Below are 15,956 nucleotides of genomic sequence, written 5' to 3' on the forward strand. Positions count from 1 at the left end.
AGCAGTTGGGATGTACATAATTAGGTTGTGTTTTTTTTCCCCTCTTTGTCTGTTCCCTGCTGCTCCTTAACTGAACCATCCACGCAGCTCAAAGCATTTGTATGCAGACCTTTATGCACTCGTGTAATGAATCTGCTTTGGTACTCGGCTCAGGTTGGTGTTCATTGTTTCAGTGTTTGACCCACACTAGACGTCTGATGTACTGTATGATAATATGTTCCACCCACTTCCACTACACTCCATTTTACATTGTGTGTATGTGCGCGCGCGTGTGTGTGGTATAGGTACACTTGTAAGTAGATTTTTTGGGTGGGGGGGGGGCGCTGTTGTTGAAGTTCAAGATTTAGTTCAGAGTTGGGATTCAAATTAGGGTCAGATAAGAGTTAGGGTATGGATTAAGATTTGGGCATATATTTGTTATGGTTGAAGGTAGGGTAAGGGACTAGGGAATTGATTATTATGTCTATCATGTGTGAAGTGGTCACAGAAGTGTGTGTGACTTTGTGTTTGAATATTACCAAATACAAGGTGTAATAATAAAATGTCATGATTTCCCGCCCTTGTTCAAATATTTGTGAACTAAAAATAATAAATTTCTTTTTCAAAAATGAAAACTGTTGACTGCTCGTCTAACCTCCTCTTAGTGTTTTTTTAATGAATAGATTTCTGGTAGTAATGCAATGTTACATTTGAAATATTTCCATGTTAATTTTTTTTTTGTTGACTATGCATGTACACCAGTCAATGTAATGTCTTAATGTTAAAGGTGTATTATTATTATTATGATGCAGGACTAAAGGAAGACATTTTAACAATACCAGATGTGGAGATGAAAGGAGGAGGTTTGTGGACTTTGTTAAACTAATAAAGTTTCATCCTGGTTTCAGGAAATTCAAGTTTCTACGTTTCTTCTATTTTCTTTTTCAACATATCAACAGGACAAATATTCACAAAACAAAAATTAATGCTTGATTAAAAATATTAAAGATTAAACGTTCTTCTCTGACTGTAAAACTTTTAAACATTTTTGAGGGAGGAAAAAACGTGAGATAAAAAACCCAGCTGAACACTTGACAAGGATATCGTGATGAAACTTGTCATAGATGTTTTATACTACAATGATATTGTCATCAAACCAAGAAGATAGATTTGATGACGAAGATGCAAGTGACGTCGTGTGTCAGACTGGGCCCAGTAAAACATGGTGGTCAGAGAAAAGACAGGAGAAAAGAAAAGAAAACAGGCAGAAGAATCACCGGTCAAGTAGAAACAAGCTGTCTCTGAGGAGCTGTCCGTTGTGCTGAATGCCTTAATCCACTCTTCTCCTTCTCCACCCCCTTCTTCCTCACTCCTTCGCCCACTCCCCTGCCCCCCACCCCTTCTCTCTCTCTCTCTCTCACTCTCTTTTCTATCTATTAATCTCTCTACAACTCTCTCTCTCTCTCTCTCTCCCCCCACACAGTCACGCTCTTTACTCTTATTCTCAGTTCTCGGGGGCAAACCCGGTTCCCTTCCTTCTCTCTGTGTTTGTTTATCCCGTTACTTGATGCTCACACGGGACATTAACTCCTCTTTTTTCCTGCTGGTTCTGTTGTCAAAATGTGGATCTTTGTCCGTTTGTGCTCTGTCCGAAGGATTCGCAAATCATTGGCAGGAGGAGAGCTGCAGCAGCAGCAGCAGCAGCAGCAGCAGCAGCAGTGTGGACAACGAAGTGGATGCTATGTGGACATCTCCTGAAAGTCTTGTTGACGCCAAATTTCATCCCCTCACACAGAGGTTGGTTTTGGGGTAAATATACTTTTAATGAACTCTCTGTATTTATGAGGATGTACCTGTTGAACCTCTAATCCCTGGGTTAAACCCAAGTCCTTCTGCAGATAAGAAATAAACACTTGACACACAATTTCTAAACTGTGTGTTCACAGTGTTGAACTGGTTTCTAGACAGTGTAAACAATGAGAAATTAGTCATTAAATCACGGATAATGTAAAATTATCTGTGAATTTTCTTTCTCAAATCAGTAATAAACAGAGTGTTTCCATGGTTTGTATATTATATAAATGTACGTTGATTTAGGAACAGAGTAAATTCTTTTTTACTGTTTATAGCCCTGAAAAAACAAGCTGAAAGCTTTCCCCTGTGTCTTAAACTGTCCAAGAAGGAGATAGACGGTCTATTAATAACTAAGACAGACTTGAGCCAGGGAAGCCAAAGTCTAATGCCGCTGTTCTGGGATTTCTGAACCTCTATTACACAAGCAGATAAAGGTGTTGCTACAGTCAACGGACTTAAAAGAGCAGCATAAGCTTCCACAGACCAACCTGGAAGGGATTATAATTTCTAGAACCCAGGAAGTTCTCAGAAGCAGCTGTTAAACCTCAGTTGTTGTATATGGATTCATGTGTAAATATTGTTTTAGATAGATTTATCTGAAGCCATGACAATTAACACATCCAGGGATCAAACCAGTGACTCCTGTATTTGCTGCAGGACAAGGACCGCATCCATCCACTTCTTCCACTATGTGGCACTCTAATCTCCTGTGTTTCTTTGTTTTCTTTTAGATATGGATAGAAGCAGGAACCAGTTGGTCTGAACCATTTGGTGGACCAGTGCAGTCTTTTCTACTCCACCATCTTCCAAACCCACCACACACCCTTAAACACTCCCAACAACCCTTACATAACGTCACACCCTCACACACAGCAACCATGACAGACAGGGTGGCCTTCAGCACGCCCAAAAACCCACCCACTCAATCTCCTTTGCTTCCACCCGAGCCCATAGACATCATCCGCACTAAGACCCGCTCTCGGCGGGTAAAGGTCAATGTTGGAGGCCTAACACATGAGGTACTCTGGCGAACACTGGACCGGCTGCCTAGAACCCGACTGGGGAGGTTGAGAGACTGCATTACCCACGAGTCGGTGCTCGAGGTTTGTGATGACTACAGCCTTGCTGAGAACGAGTACTTCTTTGACAGGCACCCTATGGCCTTCTCCTCCATCCTCAACTTCTACAGAACTGGAAAGCTGCACATGATGGAGGAAATGTGTGCCCTGTCCTTTGGCCAAGAGCTCGACTACTGGGGTATCGACGAGATCTACCTAGAGTCATGTTGTCAGGCACGTTACCACCAAAAGAAGGAGCAGATGAATGAGGAGCTGAGGAGAGAGGCGGAGACCGTAAGGGACAATGAGGGGGAAGAGGAAGAGCAGGGTTGCTGCCCAGACAAAAGGCAAATGCTCTGGGATCTGCTGGAGAAGCCAAGCTCATCCTTGGGTGCGAAGGTAATGATCAGAGCACACAGTACAAATGACCACGAGTGATGAAAGAAAAAAAAGAAAATGACACAACAACAGAGTCTAGAAACTAAAATGCTGTCATGTCTTACAGTACATGCGTCCTCTCACTTCCTTCTTAGGGCGTGTTCATTCAGTAGTATCTAAACTCCATCCTGATGATGTAATAGAAGGAACAGAATCCATTAGTTTTGAAGCTCTCTCTGGTAATGCTAGCATTTCCCGCCTGTCTGAACACAATTATCATTCTTGAGTGAGATCAATTTGCTGAAGTGAGATAATTATGCTTACGTTAAATCAGACTTATTGAGGGGTGCACCTCCTAGGGATGGCAAGGAGCTATTGCACTGGGCGTGACAAAGACAATATAGGTTTTGAAGGTTTGAAGGGAAAAAAAAAACAACGTAAGGATTTAAGAGTACGTTCACAAATCATAACGATTCCTTACTGACATCTGTGAATCAGAGACGTATCTTTAATATGTCAAGGTAAATATAGAGATATAGTTCCTGTGTGTAGGAGCCAATAATATTTCTAACCTACGATCTAATCTTCATCTCACAGATCCTGGCTATGATTTCCATCCTGGTCATCGTCATTTCTACCATCTCACTGTCACTCAACACCCTGCCGGAGCTGCAGGTGGTGGATGAATTTGGACAGTTCAATGACAATCCCAGCCTGGCTCATGTAGAAGCTTTGTGTGTAGCATGGTTCACCATGGAGTATGTGCTGCGTCTGCTCTCAGCACCAAACAAGTGGGATTTTATTAAAGCACCGCTGAACATCATTGACCTGCTAGCTATAATACCTTACTACTTGACCCTCTGTCTAACAGAGTCAAACAAAAATGTAATGCAGTTCCAAAACGTTCGCCGTGTGGTCCAGATTTTCCGAATCATGAGGATCCTAAGGATACTGAAGTTGGCCAGGCACTCCACAGGACTGCAGTCCTTGGGCTTCACCTTGAGAAGGAGCTATAACGAGTTGGGTCTTCTCATCCTCTTCTTAGCTATGGGTATTATGATCTTCTCTAGCTTGGTCTTCTTTGCTGAGAAGGATGAGGACGCCACCAAATTCACCAGTATCCCCGCCTCTTTCTGGTGGGCTACAATTACTATGACAACTGTTGGTTATGGAGATATCTACCCTCAAACTCTGCTGGGTAAGATTGTAGGAGGATTCTGCTGTATAGCAGGTGTTCTGGTTATTGCTCTCCCCATCCCAATCATTGTCAACAACTTTTCTGAATTCTATAGGGAACAGAAAAGACAGGAGAAGGCCATTAGGAGAAGAGAAGCTCTTGATAGGGCAAGGAAGAGTGGAAGTATTGTTTCAATTAATCTTAAAGACGGGTTTACACATAATATTGAACTCACAGACGTGTTGGTGGAAAACAGCAAGTGTACGGTGGATAATCAAGGCTCGCTGGGCCGATGTGAATATCAGAAACACTTCTGCAGTGCCAAGGGGGGGAGTCCGAGCAGGTTAACACAATCTCATTACCAAGAAGTGTCTCAGCAAGGCTCCCCGGAAAGAGCTAGGCTATCTTCAAACAAAACTTCTAAAAACTCTGGTGCAAACAGAGTGGAAGAGGCTTTTAACAAACCAACCATCCAGACACAGCAGGACAAAATCATAGAAGAGCAGATGGAAACCAGAACAATACCCTCAACCACAGCCAGACAAAGTCCACACAGGATCAACCTTTATGAGCAATTCTCCAATGTGACTGATAACCCTTCACTGGACAAAGAAGAAAGAAGCTCGCAGCCGCTGAATACTGAAGGAAACAAGACTCGAGGAAAACACCAGCACATCCCCCCTTCTTTGGATCTAAGACAGATTAGTACCATGGAGTTGCCCAAGGGCTCTGACACCGGCCAGCTGGAGACCCTCATCACGGAAGGCTTGTATGATTCTGTGCCCAGCCCCAGAGGAAGTCATACCAGAGACATGGGATCAGTGCCACAAAGTGCTGCTAGCTTTGGGGGGGCAAATGGAGGCAACTGCAGCTCAATGCTAGATTATAGCAACCCTCAAAAAAGAAAAGCTCTCAAGGTTGACTTAATTGGATCTCAGGATGACGTGCTGAGGTCTGTGTTGACACCTGCGGCAACCTCTGCCCCCACTACCTCAGTCAAAGTTGCCCAACTACCCTCAGATAAGACAGGACCCGGGATTTCTCCACCCCATAGCTCTAAAACTAAGGAAGAAAGGTCTTCACTGCCAATCCAACAATCTCCAACTCTACAATCTGTCATCCCCAGATACTCCCAAGGGGGAGGAGAGGGCTCAACAGCCAAGGGCTTAAAAGGTGAAGGACAGCTCACGAGCTTAAGTCGCCACGAAAGGGATCACAATGAGCAGTCTGACATTTGCTCAGGTAGCAGAACTAACTACACCCAGGAGCTTATGCCTGCGGACAGAGGACAAGAAGGAGGAGGAGGAGGAGCAAAGCACACAGAGCAGACTGAAGAAAAACAAATCAATCACATCATTTTGGACGACAGCATGACACCGCCCTGTGAGACAAGCATGTGAACTGAGAAAAGAAGAGAGGTTACAGAAAGAGATAAAACAAACATGGAGGCTCTTTCTGAGGTAACAAGCCCTGTTTGGAAATAGGCGTGTTGTATGTTCCTGTGGTGATACGCCAGGTGTAATCCCACACAAACTGTTGGACTCTCATTCATGTCCTGAGGAGCAGCATCGTTCAAAGTCACAAAGGGAAGTCCGGACATACTGTTTCCTGACAGCAGAGACAACAACAGTCTTCAGGAAAAAAAAGATGACAACAATGCTTAATTACAAGCTATGACAGAGGACTATGGCCACATTTTGGGGATAGTATAACAAGAATTAAGTCACATGTCTCACCAATAAAGCTGTACTTGTATGTAATAAAATAAAAGACAGGTCAATTCTCCAGGTCTGTGTATTGTTTTCCCCCAGAAGAGGCAAAATGTCATGCTCATGTCCTGATTCTTGTGATGTTGATATTGTGTGCCAGAAGAATACGTTTCTTCCTCTATGTGAAACTAATATCAAAGCATAACTTCACAAGATGATCCACCGTTCTAATTTGAATGATATGGTTAACTGTCTTCTGTTATGTCCCCCAAAACGTGTCACTTAAACTTATGACTTCATTTCTTGTCATTTACAAATTTGTTTTTTCCTCAACATGACCCTGATATTTTGTTGTAATTAAGAAAATCAAAAGCCTTGTGTAAATATGAACATTTCCACCTATGTTGAGGATCTTGTGTGTTTTTGCAAACAGGATTAGTTACCGTTTGTAATGCATTGCACATAAAGTAAAACTGTATGTTTACTTCATGTTTTACATTTTTTTTAAATGTATCTTTGCAACAAATATGACAAACCATGGTCATGCATTTTGACCACAAAGAATTCTCACACTGAAAACCTTAAGAGACCGTTTTCCAACGAATACTCCAAAGAGTTCGCATAACTGGTATTTGTTTGTTGGCTCCTGCAATCAAAGCCACAGTGGGTTTTATAAAACATATAGGAAAAAGTATAATAGGGTTGTAAAGACCACATGTTGACGACTTTACAATGAAACGATGCACACTTGACATTTGCAACATAAGTTATAGACTCAAATACGTAGGATAAAAAAAAAAGATTCTTTTCCATTCTTGGATGTAGTGAACCAACTCCGTGGTGCACTTGTGCTCAAATCGCTAGAGATGGATCTGTAATAAATTATTAATTGCAAAGACTTTATCTGTGTGTTTTTGGTTTTTTTGTCTACCTGTGCCTCGTTTTTCTTGCCTTTGGACTTGTTTATTATTACTGACTACTAAGTTATTAACAAACTAACCATCGGGGGTAGACCGAGCATGTTAACCTTTGGTTGTACAGGTTGGGATGTGTGGACTTTGTATCCAAGGGACCGGTGGCCGTGTGCGCAGAGAAAGGATAACTTGTTGATGATCCCTAAATAAAGCCTCTCTTGTCAATACAGAATCATGGGAAATAAAGCGCCCGCAACCGAGCAGAAAAGGCTGCAAGATATTGGAGGAAGGGTCGCTGCTGTGACGAGTGAACGTCTATGGAATATGTAACTTGAACATCATTTTACAGTTTATGGTTAGTATTATTTCAGAATGAGAAAGAGAGGGGGGGGGGGATGGAGGGAGAGAGAAATTGCTGTGCGCTAACGCCGTTGTTGTACATGATTTTATGTCACTGACAGACACTGCATTTCCATGGTTGAAAACATCTGCAGATGTCACCGCTTTCACTATGTCGCAAAGGTAAGAACTGCAGCATAAACAGCAGCGCAGGTTTGTCATATAGACGATGTGCGCAACTGCCCGGGGGCGGGGAGGGGGCTTGTTGTCGTGGGGTGGTACAGGCTGGACTCCAAAACGGACGCTTATTTCTTAATGCTATTATATGCGGGTTTTCTGATGTTATTTTTTTTTTTATGACAAGTCACGTGGAGGGGGCGCCCTTCCATCTCTGTTGCAGGCTGTGTGACAGCCGTGTCGTGCAGCAGCCTCCAATGACATTTAACGCATTGTACGGACTGGATTTGCATCATGACGTGTCTTAGAATAATTATATTTAATCATATTTTTATAGTCATTGTTTGTTATAGCCTATAGCTCGATTTAACCTAAAGAACAGCGTGCTAATCTTTGTTTACGTTGTACGTCGCCACGTGAAACGTTGATTGGCCAAATCAAAGTACAACTAGGATAATTACCGTATGTTCTTTTACAAAGTGCAGTAGTAAAAACGTGTTCAATTAACATTTAATTAATTGCAGTAATATTATTTACTGTAATTCATTTTTGTTATTATATTTATCTTTCCTTACCCCTCACTTTATGACATGTATATTTTTTAAAACCACTGTGTGTAAATCTCTTGTTTCTGTGTGTAGTATTCCATCTCTGTCAGAGCAGCTGCAGGAAGTGAGGAGTCAGGCTGAAGTGTGCCTGTACTCAGGGGGCCGGGTGGTGGATGTCAGGGCCAGGGTGATGGCTATGGCTGTCCTGCCTCTACCGCCCTGCTCTAAATACCAACATGTCTCTGCAGAGACCATGGTCATAGAAAACAGCTCTGGCAGCAACAGGAAGGAGGTAACCAAGTACACAATCAACACAGAGTATCCAGTAAACACTTCAGTAACAAGGACTAGATTATCACATGGAGAAAATACTGCTAAACAAAAGTAAACATAGGTGTACAGCTCAGCATCCAGACCTAACAGATTTCACACAAATACAGTAACTGGTCTGAGGTCAGTGAAGGGGGTTGTACTGTGTACAGTGTACGTTTTTTCTGACTGACATTCTGTGTTGTTCTGATTGTTAGACCCTTGCATCTCTTCAGCGATTGTCTACTGCACTGAATATTCTGGAAAAGTACGGATGCAACCTGACGAACCCCAACAGACCCAAATACTGGAGGACTGTCAAACACAACAACCCAGTTTTCAGAGCCACTGTTGATGCTATTCAGGTAAATCACAGTAAAGTTAATAGTGCTGTTCAGTAAACCAGTAGGTGACAAACACAGACCGCATAAAAGACGCGGCTGTCCAGTTGTAACCAAAGATCCTATCCCCATACTTCATCCATCTTTTGAATCCTTTGCTGCTCTCTTTTCTAGCTTAAGGTTTTAGTAAAAATTCCTCTTTGCGCTGCTCACTTGCAGGGAGGACGAGCAGTGCTGTGTCTCTATGGTTACTCTAATCAGCAGCCAGATGGGCTCAGCTTCCCTGATGATGCCACTGATCCTGATGTGGGCCGAGTTGCTGCAGTAACACTGGAAGTGATGAGTCTGAGGCTGGAGCTAGAGATGCTGATCAAGGTGTGTCAGTGTTGAATGGAGCTTTATACACTGTGTACTGTAACCTGATGCATTTGTTTGCATATTGTACTGCAAAACTACAATTACAATTAAACAGTGTACCTTGCTGAGCAGATTGTAAATGTATCAGTAACAATAACCATGGGTCATGTGACTTCGTCTCAGGAGACTCACCCTCACCCTGACTTCTATGAGAGGATCATTCCAACTCTGAGACACAAGGTACAGTCCATCACGTCATTATGTCTGTGCTATAGTGATGTCATCGTCATGTGGTTGCAGAGACATTGCCAACACTAACACCAACAACTACACACTCGTTATTACTGCAAAATAAAATAGTTGCTGGTAGAAAAAAATGTTGACAAATGAATGTTGTTTCACCACATTACTGTGTTGTTCTGTTCTTACTGTTTATCTAAGGATGTAGGTCTGAACACTGACGCTGTGCTCTACCAAACCTCCCCAAACTCCCGCCACTCTAACAGTCAGAGTAAGTCTCTGGCCTTCCCACTGCATCACTCCGTCAGAGACGGCAGTCACGGACACTCGTTGTCCTCCAGTCACCACAGCCAGAGGTCCAGCTCCTCGAGCAAGAACTCAGGTGAGACAGAGGCCAGTGCTTACATTCAAAGTCGGCTGGTTTTAAATTCAGATTTTTCTGTTGTTATAAATAACCGAAATATGAGTGACTTAGACACCGGAATATTTACCACAACATTTGTGAACTTAAAAAAAAACACTAACAGTAGCAGGATACACATTCATAACAATCTACTAATAATCACTACACAAAGTTACTACTTTGTACTTCAAGAAAAATAAAGCAGACTGCATTTAAAACAAAAAACTGCATAGGTGTTAAATGACCAAAGACTAGAGTAAAAGACATTTCTCAGCTGTGTGGCTTTATAGTCCCATTGAAAACAGAAAAAGTAACAATGTTATGCTGACAACTCACTGCTTTATTTCTAAGACAGCAGCACTAAGATTTAGTCTCTGATGGATTGTTCGATCTGCTGAATAAACTGTGACAAAGTACAGTTTATTCTGCAGATCTAACAATTCTTAACGCTAGACACACCTAGAATTAATGACCAAAAACCCTCTACATAGGCACATACAAAATGTTGTATTCTATAAAAATATATATTTACCGTGTTTCAGAGAACTGCTCCGTTTGTGGAATATTCAGGATGTCTGCCCACTGCCTCACCTGCCTCCAGGGCTTCTGCTCAGAATGTGACCGACTGTATCACTCCTCCCCAGAGAGGGCCAACCACCATCGCACTGCCTTCACCTCCTCCTCCTCCTCATCGTCGTCATCCTCGTCCAGAAACAGGAGCTGCAACAGGTCAGGACAAACGTATCTGGTCAGGTAAACAGTGTGTGAAGAGCACAACACCTGCAGTAACAGTGACTTCTCTCTGTTGCAGTTCCTCCACATGGTGCTGCCTTCACTGCACCAAAGTCAACTCCATCCAGAATGTGCAGTGTAAGGAGTGTGAGCGCCCTCGCTCAAGCTCTGTCAACTCCAATGAGGATGAATCCCAGTCGTCCACCATCTCTGGTCAGTGCTGTCTCCTAATTATACCCCCCGCCCCCTCATGTGTATATACCGGGGTGGGTTACACCCAGGTCATCGCTCCCTCTCCTTTTTCTCAGAGTGGCAATGTAAGAGCTGCACCCTGGTGAACGCTGCCAGCAGTATTCTGTGTGAGGTGTGTGAAAGACCTCGCTTGGCAACAAAACCTCCGACCACCCCCTCACACTCCCCAGTCACCCCTCCAAGACCACCGGCCCCAGTACTGGGCATGCCTGGTGACCCCGACAGCCAGGTTTGTTGGGTGTAGACTTTAATTTATTGTAAAATAAACAGCATGAAGCATTGACTGTATCTACCTCCCACTTCTCTCTTCCTCCCCCTCCAGTGGGTGTGTCAGTTCTGCACCTATCTGAACTACTCCCCTGCTACAGCATGTGACATGTGTGACCTGGCTCGTCCGGAGCCCGCTCCTCTGCCGGTGAAGTTTCGCCCTCCCTCTCCTGTAAGACGAGTCCCCGCTCTGCCAATCAAACCAAAGGGGCCCACTCCAGAGGACCTGGACTTCTGGAGGCAGAAGCTGATGAAGGAGGAGGGGCTCAAGCTGATTGAGATGATCAGGGTACTTCACCTCAATCTCTTTCTATCTGTAACAAACACTGTCGTCAATGTGGCGTTTTAAACATTTCAGTTTTTGCTCTTTTGTTGGCGTTAGGATGGGGAGAAGAAAGGAGTCAGTCCAGAGGAGGTGTACACAAGTCTGAGAGTAGCTGGAGACAGTGGCACGCTGCCAGGCAAGTGGTTTAAAACAGAACTCCCTTTGCTCCTGGACCAGATCAGGATGCTGGTGGCGACGTCCTCCCTTCAGTCTGACAAGATCACAATTGAGCAAAAAGTAAGAAAGGCTGTAGCCACACTGCCAGCCATTTATGAAACATGAAATCATGTGGATTAAAACTTTTCTCATGTAACGCAGCATAAAATAAACATTATTCCTATCATGGTACACTGGACATGGCATTTTTAAACATTAAAAAGTACGATTTTATTCTGGTAAATGTAAACACAGCATCAAGTCAAGTCAGTTAGAGAGGGACCAAACCTTAAGCTTGAAAAGTTTAAGGTAAAATTAGAATGTATGGAATGTGGTCTACATGATAAAACAGACTGACAACGTCTATTAATTGGCCCTAACACAGAGCAGACCGTGTGAAACCACAGCTGAGGATGCTGAGAAAGAAGAGTGCCTTCCAGAAGCTGAAAACGTGATCCAGTTGTCAAGAGCAGAGGCCAAGAAAGCATGGCTGACAGCAGGGGGCGACACTGAAAGAGCAGCCAGACAGGCCCTGAGAGAAAGACTTGCTAAGGTGACAGACGAAACCCATACAAACCATATAACACGATAATAACGATACTAATTTGAGGAAGGGATGGCGGTGTGTCTCAGGTGAAGGAGCTGTGTGCCCTGGGCTTCAGTGACAAGAGTCGCTGCCATGATATGCTGAGACAAAGTGGTGGTGATGTCAGAGGGGCCTTGGTCCTGCTACAGCGCCCTCTGCTGCAACCATTCCATAGTCAAATCTGGAGTGAAGAGCCCGAGCCTCCTGTTGACATCTACCACCCAGATAAACAGGTCAGCCGGCGCATACACACATACACATACACGTTGTTGGTGTTCATATGTCCCTCATATATGTGACCTCCACTTCCTACTTGTAATTCCGTCTCTTCCAGTCCATATGCCGAAGACTGCTAGCAGTGTATGATCTACCCAGCTGGGGTCGCTGTGAGCTGGCTCTATCCCTACTCCTGGAACACAGTGCTCCCTACTCCCTGGAGGATGTGGTGCAGGCTGTGCGCGAGTCCCACGACAGGGAGTTTATCAAGAGAGTGTTGGCTAAGGAGTGTCCCATATGTCTGTCTGTCTTCCCCCACAGCAAGGTAAAGACAGAATTGGACCACAGAACCACCCTCCCATGAATGTCCTTTGTTGTTGTTGTTTTTACCCTTCCCCTGCTCATTACAGATGCAGTCCCTGACCTCATGCCAGTGCTCAGTGTGCTGTAGTTGCTTTCAGCAGCACTTTACCATTGCTGTGAGGGACAAACACATTCGTGACATGGTGTGTCCAGTCTGCTGGGAGCCCAACATCAATGACCCTGAGCACCTGAACAGCTACTTCTCCACCTTGGACATACAGGAAAGCTGCCTTGATGATATGACACTGCTAATCACAAGTTGTTTTTTTTTTACCAAAGCAGAGTTAGCTTCTACTTTTTACGCACATGAGAAAGAGCGAGGTTCTACCATAACTTTAAAAGTGTTTCACCATAAAATGAAAAAATGTCTAAAAAAAAGACTAGAAGACTCCCAGAAACACACATTGATTTTTTTTTGTTTACTCCACCATTAAATATATATTAAACAGTTGTCAGTAAACAGCGGAGGCTGAACATCAGACACACCTGTTTACAGTATATTGCACCTCTGAATCTTAAGAACGCTTCAAGGCCCTTGAGAGTCCCTGAGAGTCAGGCAGTGAATTATTTATTTGTGCTTATTAATGTTACTTATTCTGTGCTTCAGCTGCGGGAGTGTCTTGAGCCAGAGGTCTACGAGCTGTTCCACAAGAAGCTGACAGAACAGGCTCTCATCAAAGACCCAAAGTTTCTCTGGTGCTGCCATGTGAGTTACCTACAGGTCACTGTTAGACCGGTCCTTACAGAATATCACATCTGATAATGCTGCACTACATAACAGTCAGGCCTCATAGTAACGCTGTACTGTTTCCTGTTTCCTCTCATAGTGTTCATAATGGTTCATCTATGATGGAGAGCAACTGAAGGTCACCTGTTTACAGTGTCACAACAGTTTTTGTGCCCAATGTAAAAAGCCTGTAAGTACAGTGTGAGACTAACAGATGAACAATGACCAACAAATCACCTAATAATAAAAATCAAAATGTTTGGAGGGGAGGGTCAGGAGGATTCTGCTTATTACAGATATATTTCCAAGTTCCAATGGGGGAATTTTAAAAGTCAAATTAAACGTAGTCATTTAAAAAATATTGTCAATATTTCACTTTTACATTTTAGAATAATGTAAATTTAATGACATGGGTGTTGGATTAAAGACCGTTCTCACGTCTTATATTTCCTCCACCAGTGGGAGTCTCAGCATGCAGGTCTGTCATGTGAACAGTACCAGTCATGGAAGAGAGAGAACGACCCGGAATACCAGAAGCAGGGTCTAGCTGGATACCTCCGAGACAACGGCATCAGTGAGCAGGAACACGTGACAATATATCTAAATAAAAACGTCTGTACCAACGTCACTGCTCACATACTACATTGTACATGCATGTTTTACATCGACATGGTTATAAGGCAACATATCCACCAGGGGGGAGTGTTTCACTTCTACCTGGCTGCCTTCAGAGTCACACCCAATTTGTGTCCTACTACATCCAAAATGTTCTCCATTTGTCCACCCTGTCCTCAACTCTGCAGCGTGTCCTAACTGCCGTTTCCAGTATGCACTGTCTAAGGGAGGCTGCATGCACTTCTGCTGCTCACAGTGTCGTTACCAGTTCTGCAGCGGCTGCAACAACCCTTTTCACACTGTAAGTCTCCAACAGATTTTACTCCTAATCCTCAGTCTTCATGGCAACAAGAAATGCAAATAATAATAATAATAATAATAATGCTAAAATGCTAAATGATTTGCTCTCCTCTGTGCTTATATCTTAGCATGTTAAAAGGATAAATTGACTCTGGTGTTTAATGTCACGGTGTCATTGTCATGTCCACATCAGACATGTGCGGTGGATGAATGCAGTGTGTCAGGACTACATGCCCACCATCCGAGAGACTGTCTCTTCTACCTGAGGGACTGGGAACCTTCCAGACTGCAGGCTTTACTGCAGGTAAACCACAAACAAGTCCAGACACTGAAATAATTAAGGAGCTACGTCGACCTACTAACAACAGTCTTCTTCTCTTTTCTTCAACAAGAATGTATTTTCTTGTTCAGATCTTACAACATATAAAAGTCCAGCCTGCCGCTGTACGCTGCGTGTCGTTATGGTCTACAAATCAACGCCTGAGAATAACAGTTAAACCGTAAACATCGATCGTACAACAGTCTAACTCTTGTCATTCTTTATTCACAGAGTAACAATGTGGCATTTAATACTGAACCTTCCCCCGGAACACAAACAGGTTTGTCACCAACTGCTGTTATTTAAAATTATTTTACTAATTGATCTATAATTCATTATTATAATTATTAATATATAATAATTAATTATTAATAATATATAATGATTAATTATTCATAATTATTTTATAATCGCTTAATTATTACAGCAATAATTTAAACAGCAAGTTCCAGTTGGTATTTTGTCTGCACTTCTCTGTTTGTGTTTAGGCCTGTGTGGGGTGATAGAGCAGAAGGACGAGGAAGGGCAGCAGCCAGACGCTGCCTGTGGAACTCAGACCCAGGATGGACACGCTGGACTGTGCGAGTACGAAAACCTTTTTCGGATAACGAAAACCATTGTTTGTTGTATCATTCAATTTTCAGGGGAATTTCAGTGTCATCTAGAGGTGAAACCTGATGTTTAGCTACAGCACAGCACTGTCAACACACAAACTGTGTGGTCTTCTGGTGTAGGAAACATTACCGAGAGTACCTGGTCAGCCTGATCAACAGCCACTCGATTGACCCCGCCCCCCTCTACAGCTCCGCTGAGCTACTGCTGGCTTGCAAGAGATACAAGGTGGACGACAGCCACTGTGATGCAGAGGACAGCTTCACATTCTACAGCAGACTGCTGGAGGTGTGTGTGTGTGTGTGTGTGGAACTTTAGAAGTCACATTCACTAAGAAAACTGGATCTCAAATTATTTTACATCACATCTGAAAAAACGGTTGTAATTATTCATAGGATAAATAACACTCCTCCCTCTGTGTTCTCTTTACTGTTGTAATTATTCATAGGATAAATAATACAGTGTGAACACTCCTCCCTCTGTGTTCTCTTTACAGAAACTAATGGATGAAGTACCACTGGGGGACAAGGTGCCACGCAAAAACTGAAGGCGTCATTTATATATAACAATGTTCATAATCTACAATGAATTCTGTCAGTGTGAGACTAACAGGATTTCCCCACACTTACACTCATAAAGACAGTCTTTCAGACTGTACAACTGCTGACACGGTATATTCACATACTGCACTGTCTCCAATAGA

The 15,956-nt window shown here is 43.2% G+C and overlaps 2 protein-coding genes and 1 long non-coding RNA gene across 3 annotated transcripts in view; 2 read left to right on the plus strand and 1 right to left on the minus strand.

The window, feature by feature from the left end:
- The window catches only part of LOC107990146 (uncharacterized), a 31,730-nt gene that overhangs the window by 12,356 nt on the left and 3,418 nt on the right, over positions 1–15,956 (minus strand). Inside the window, exon 4 of the long non-coding RNA XR_003053059.1 lies at positions 10,316–10,503. This is a non-coding gene — a long non-coding RNA (uncharacterized LOC107990146). The remainder of the gene's footprint in view (positions 1–10,315; positions 10,504–15,956) is intronic.
- Positions 2,113–6,483, plus strand: LOC103396650 (potassium voltage-gated channel subfamily B member 2-like). The gene is made up of 2 exons (XM_025066198.1): positions 2,113–3,290; positions 3,867–6,483. Exons 1-2 carry the CDS (start codon positions 2,712–2,714, stop codon positions 5,844–5,846), a joined length of 2,559 nt encoding a protein of 852 aa, XP_024921966.1. The 5' UTR covers positions 2,113–2,711; the 3' UTR covers positions 5,847–6,483.
- On the plus strand, positions 7,460–13,279 carry rnf31 (ring finger protein 31). Its single transcript, XM_017042236.2, has 15 exons — positions 7,460–7,591; positions 8,227–8,425; positions 8,661–8,807; positions 9,003–9,158; positions 9,324–9,380; positions 9,582–9,762; positions 10,326–10,512; positions 10,595–10,728; positions 10,824–10,996; positions 11,090–11,323; positions 11,417–11,596; positions 11,901–12,068; positions 12,149–12,334; positions 12,436–12,642; positions 12,728–13,279. Exons 1-15 carry the CDS (start codon positions 7,518–7,520, stop codon positions 13,112–13,114), a joined length of 2,670 nt encoding a protein of 889 aa, XP_016897725.1. The 5' UTR covers positions 7,460–7,517; the 3' UTR covers positions 13,115–13,279.

The sequence above is a fragment of the Cynoglossus semilaevis genome, chromosome 20 (genome assembly GCF_000523025.1).
Source record: "Cynoglossus semilaevis isolate Cse_v1.0 chromosome 20, Cse_v1.0, whole genome shotgun sequence".
NCBI lineage: Eukaryota > Metazoa > Chordata > Actinopteri > Pleuronectiformes > Cynoglossidae > Cynoglossus > Cynoglossus semilaevis.

Excerpts from the sequence above, each read along its gene's own strand:
- rnf31 (XM_017042236.2), top strand. The coding sequence starts at position 7,518 with ATGTCACTGACAGACACTGCATTTCCATGGTTGAAAACATCTGCAGAT. Across the intron at positions 8,426-8,660 it reads CTGGCAGCAACAGGAAGGAG|ACCCTTGCATCTCTTCAGCG; the intron begins GTAACCAAGTAC and ends TCTGATTGTTAG. Across the intron at positions 9,381-9,581 it reads TTCCAACTCTGAGACACAAG|GATGTAGGTCTGAACACTGA; the intron begins GTACAGTCCATC and ends TGTTTATCTAAG.
- LOC103396650 (XM_025066198.1), top strand. The coding sequence starts at position 2,712 with ATGACAGACAGGGTGGCCTTCAGCACGCCCAAAAACCCACCCACTCAA. Across the intron at positions 3,291-3,866 it reads GCTCATCCTTGGGTGCGAAG|ATCCTGGCTATGATTTCCAT; the intron begins GTAATGATCAGA and ends TTCATCTCACAG.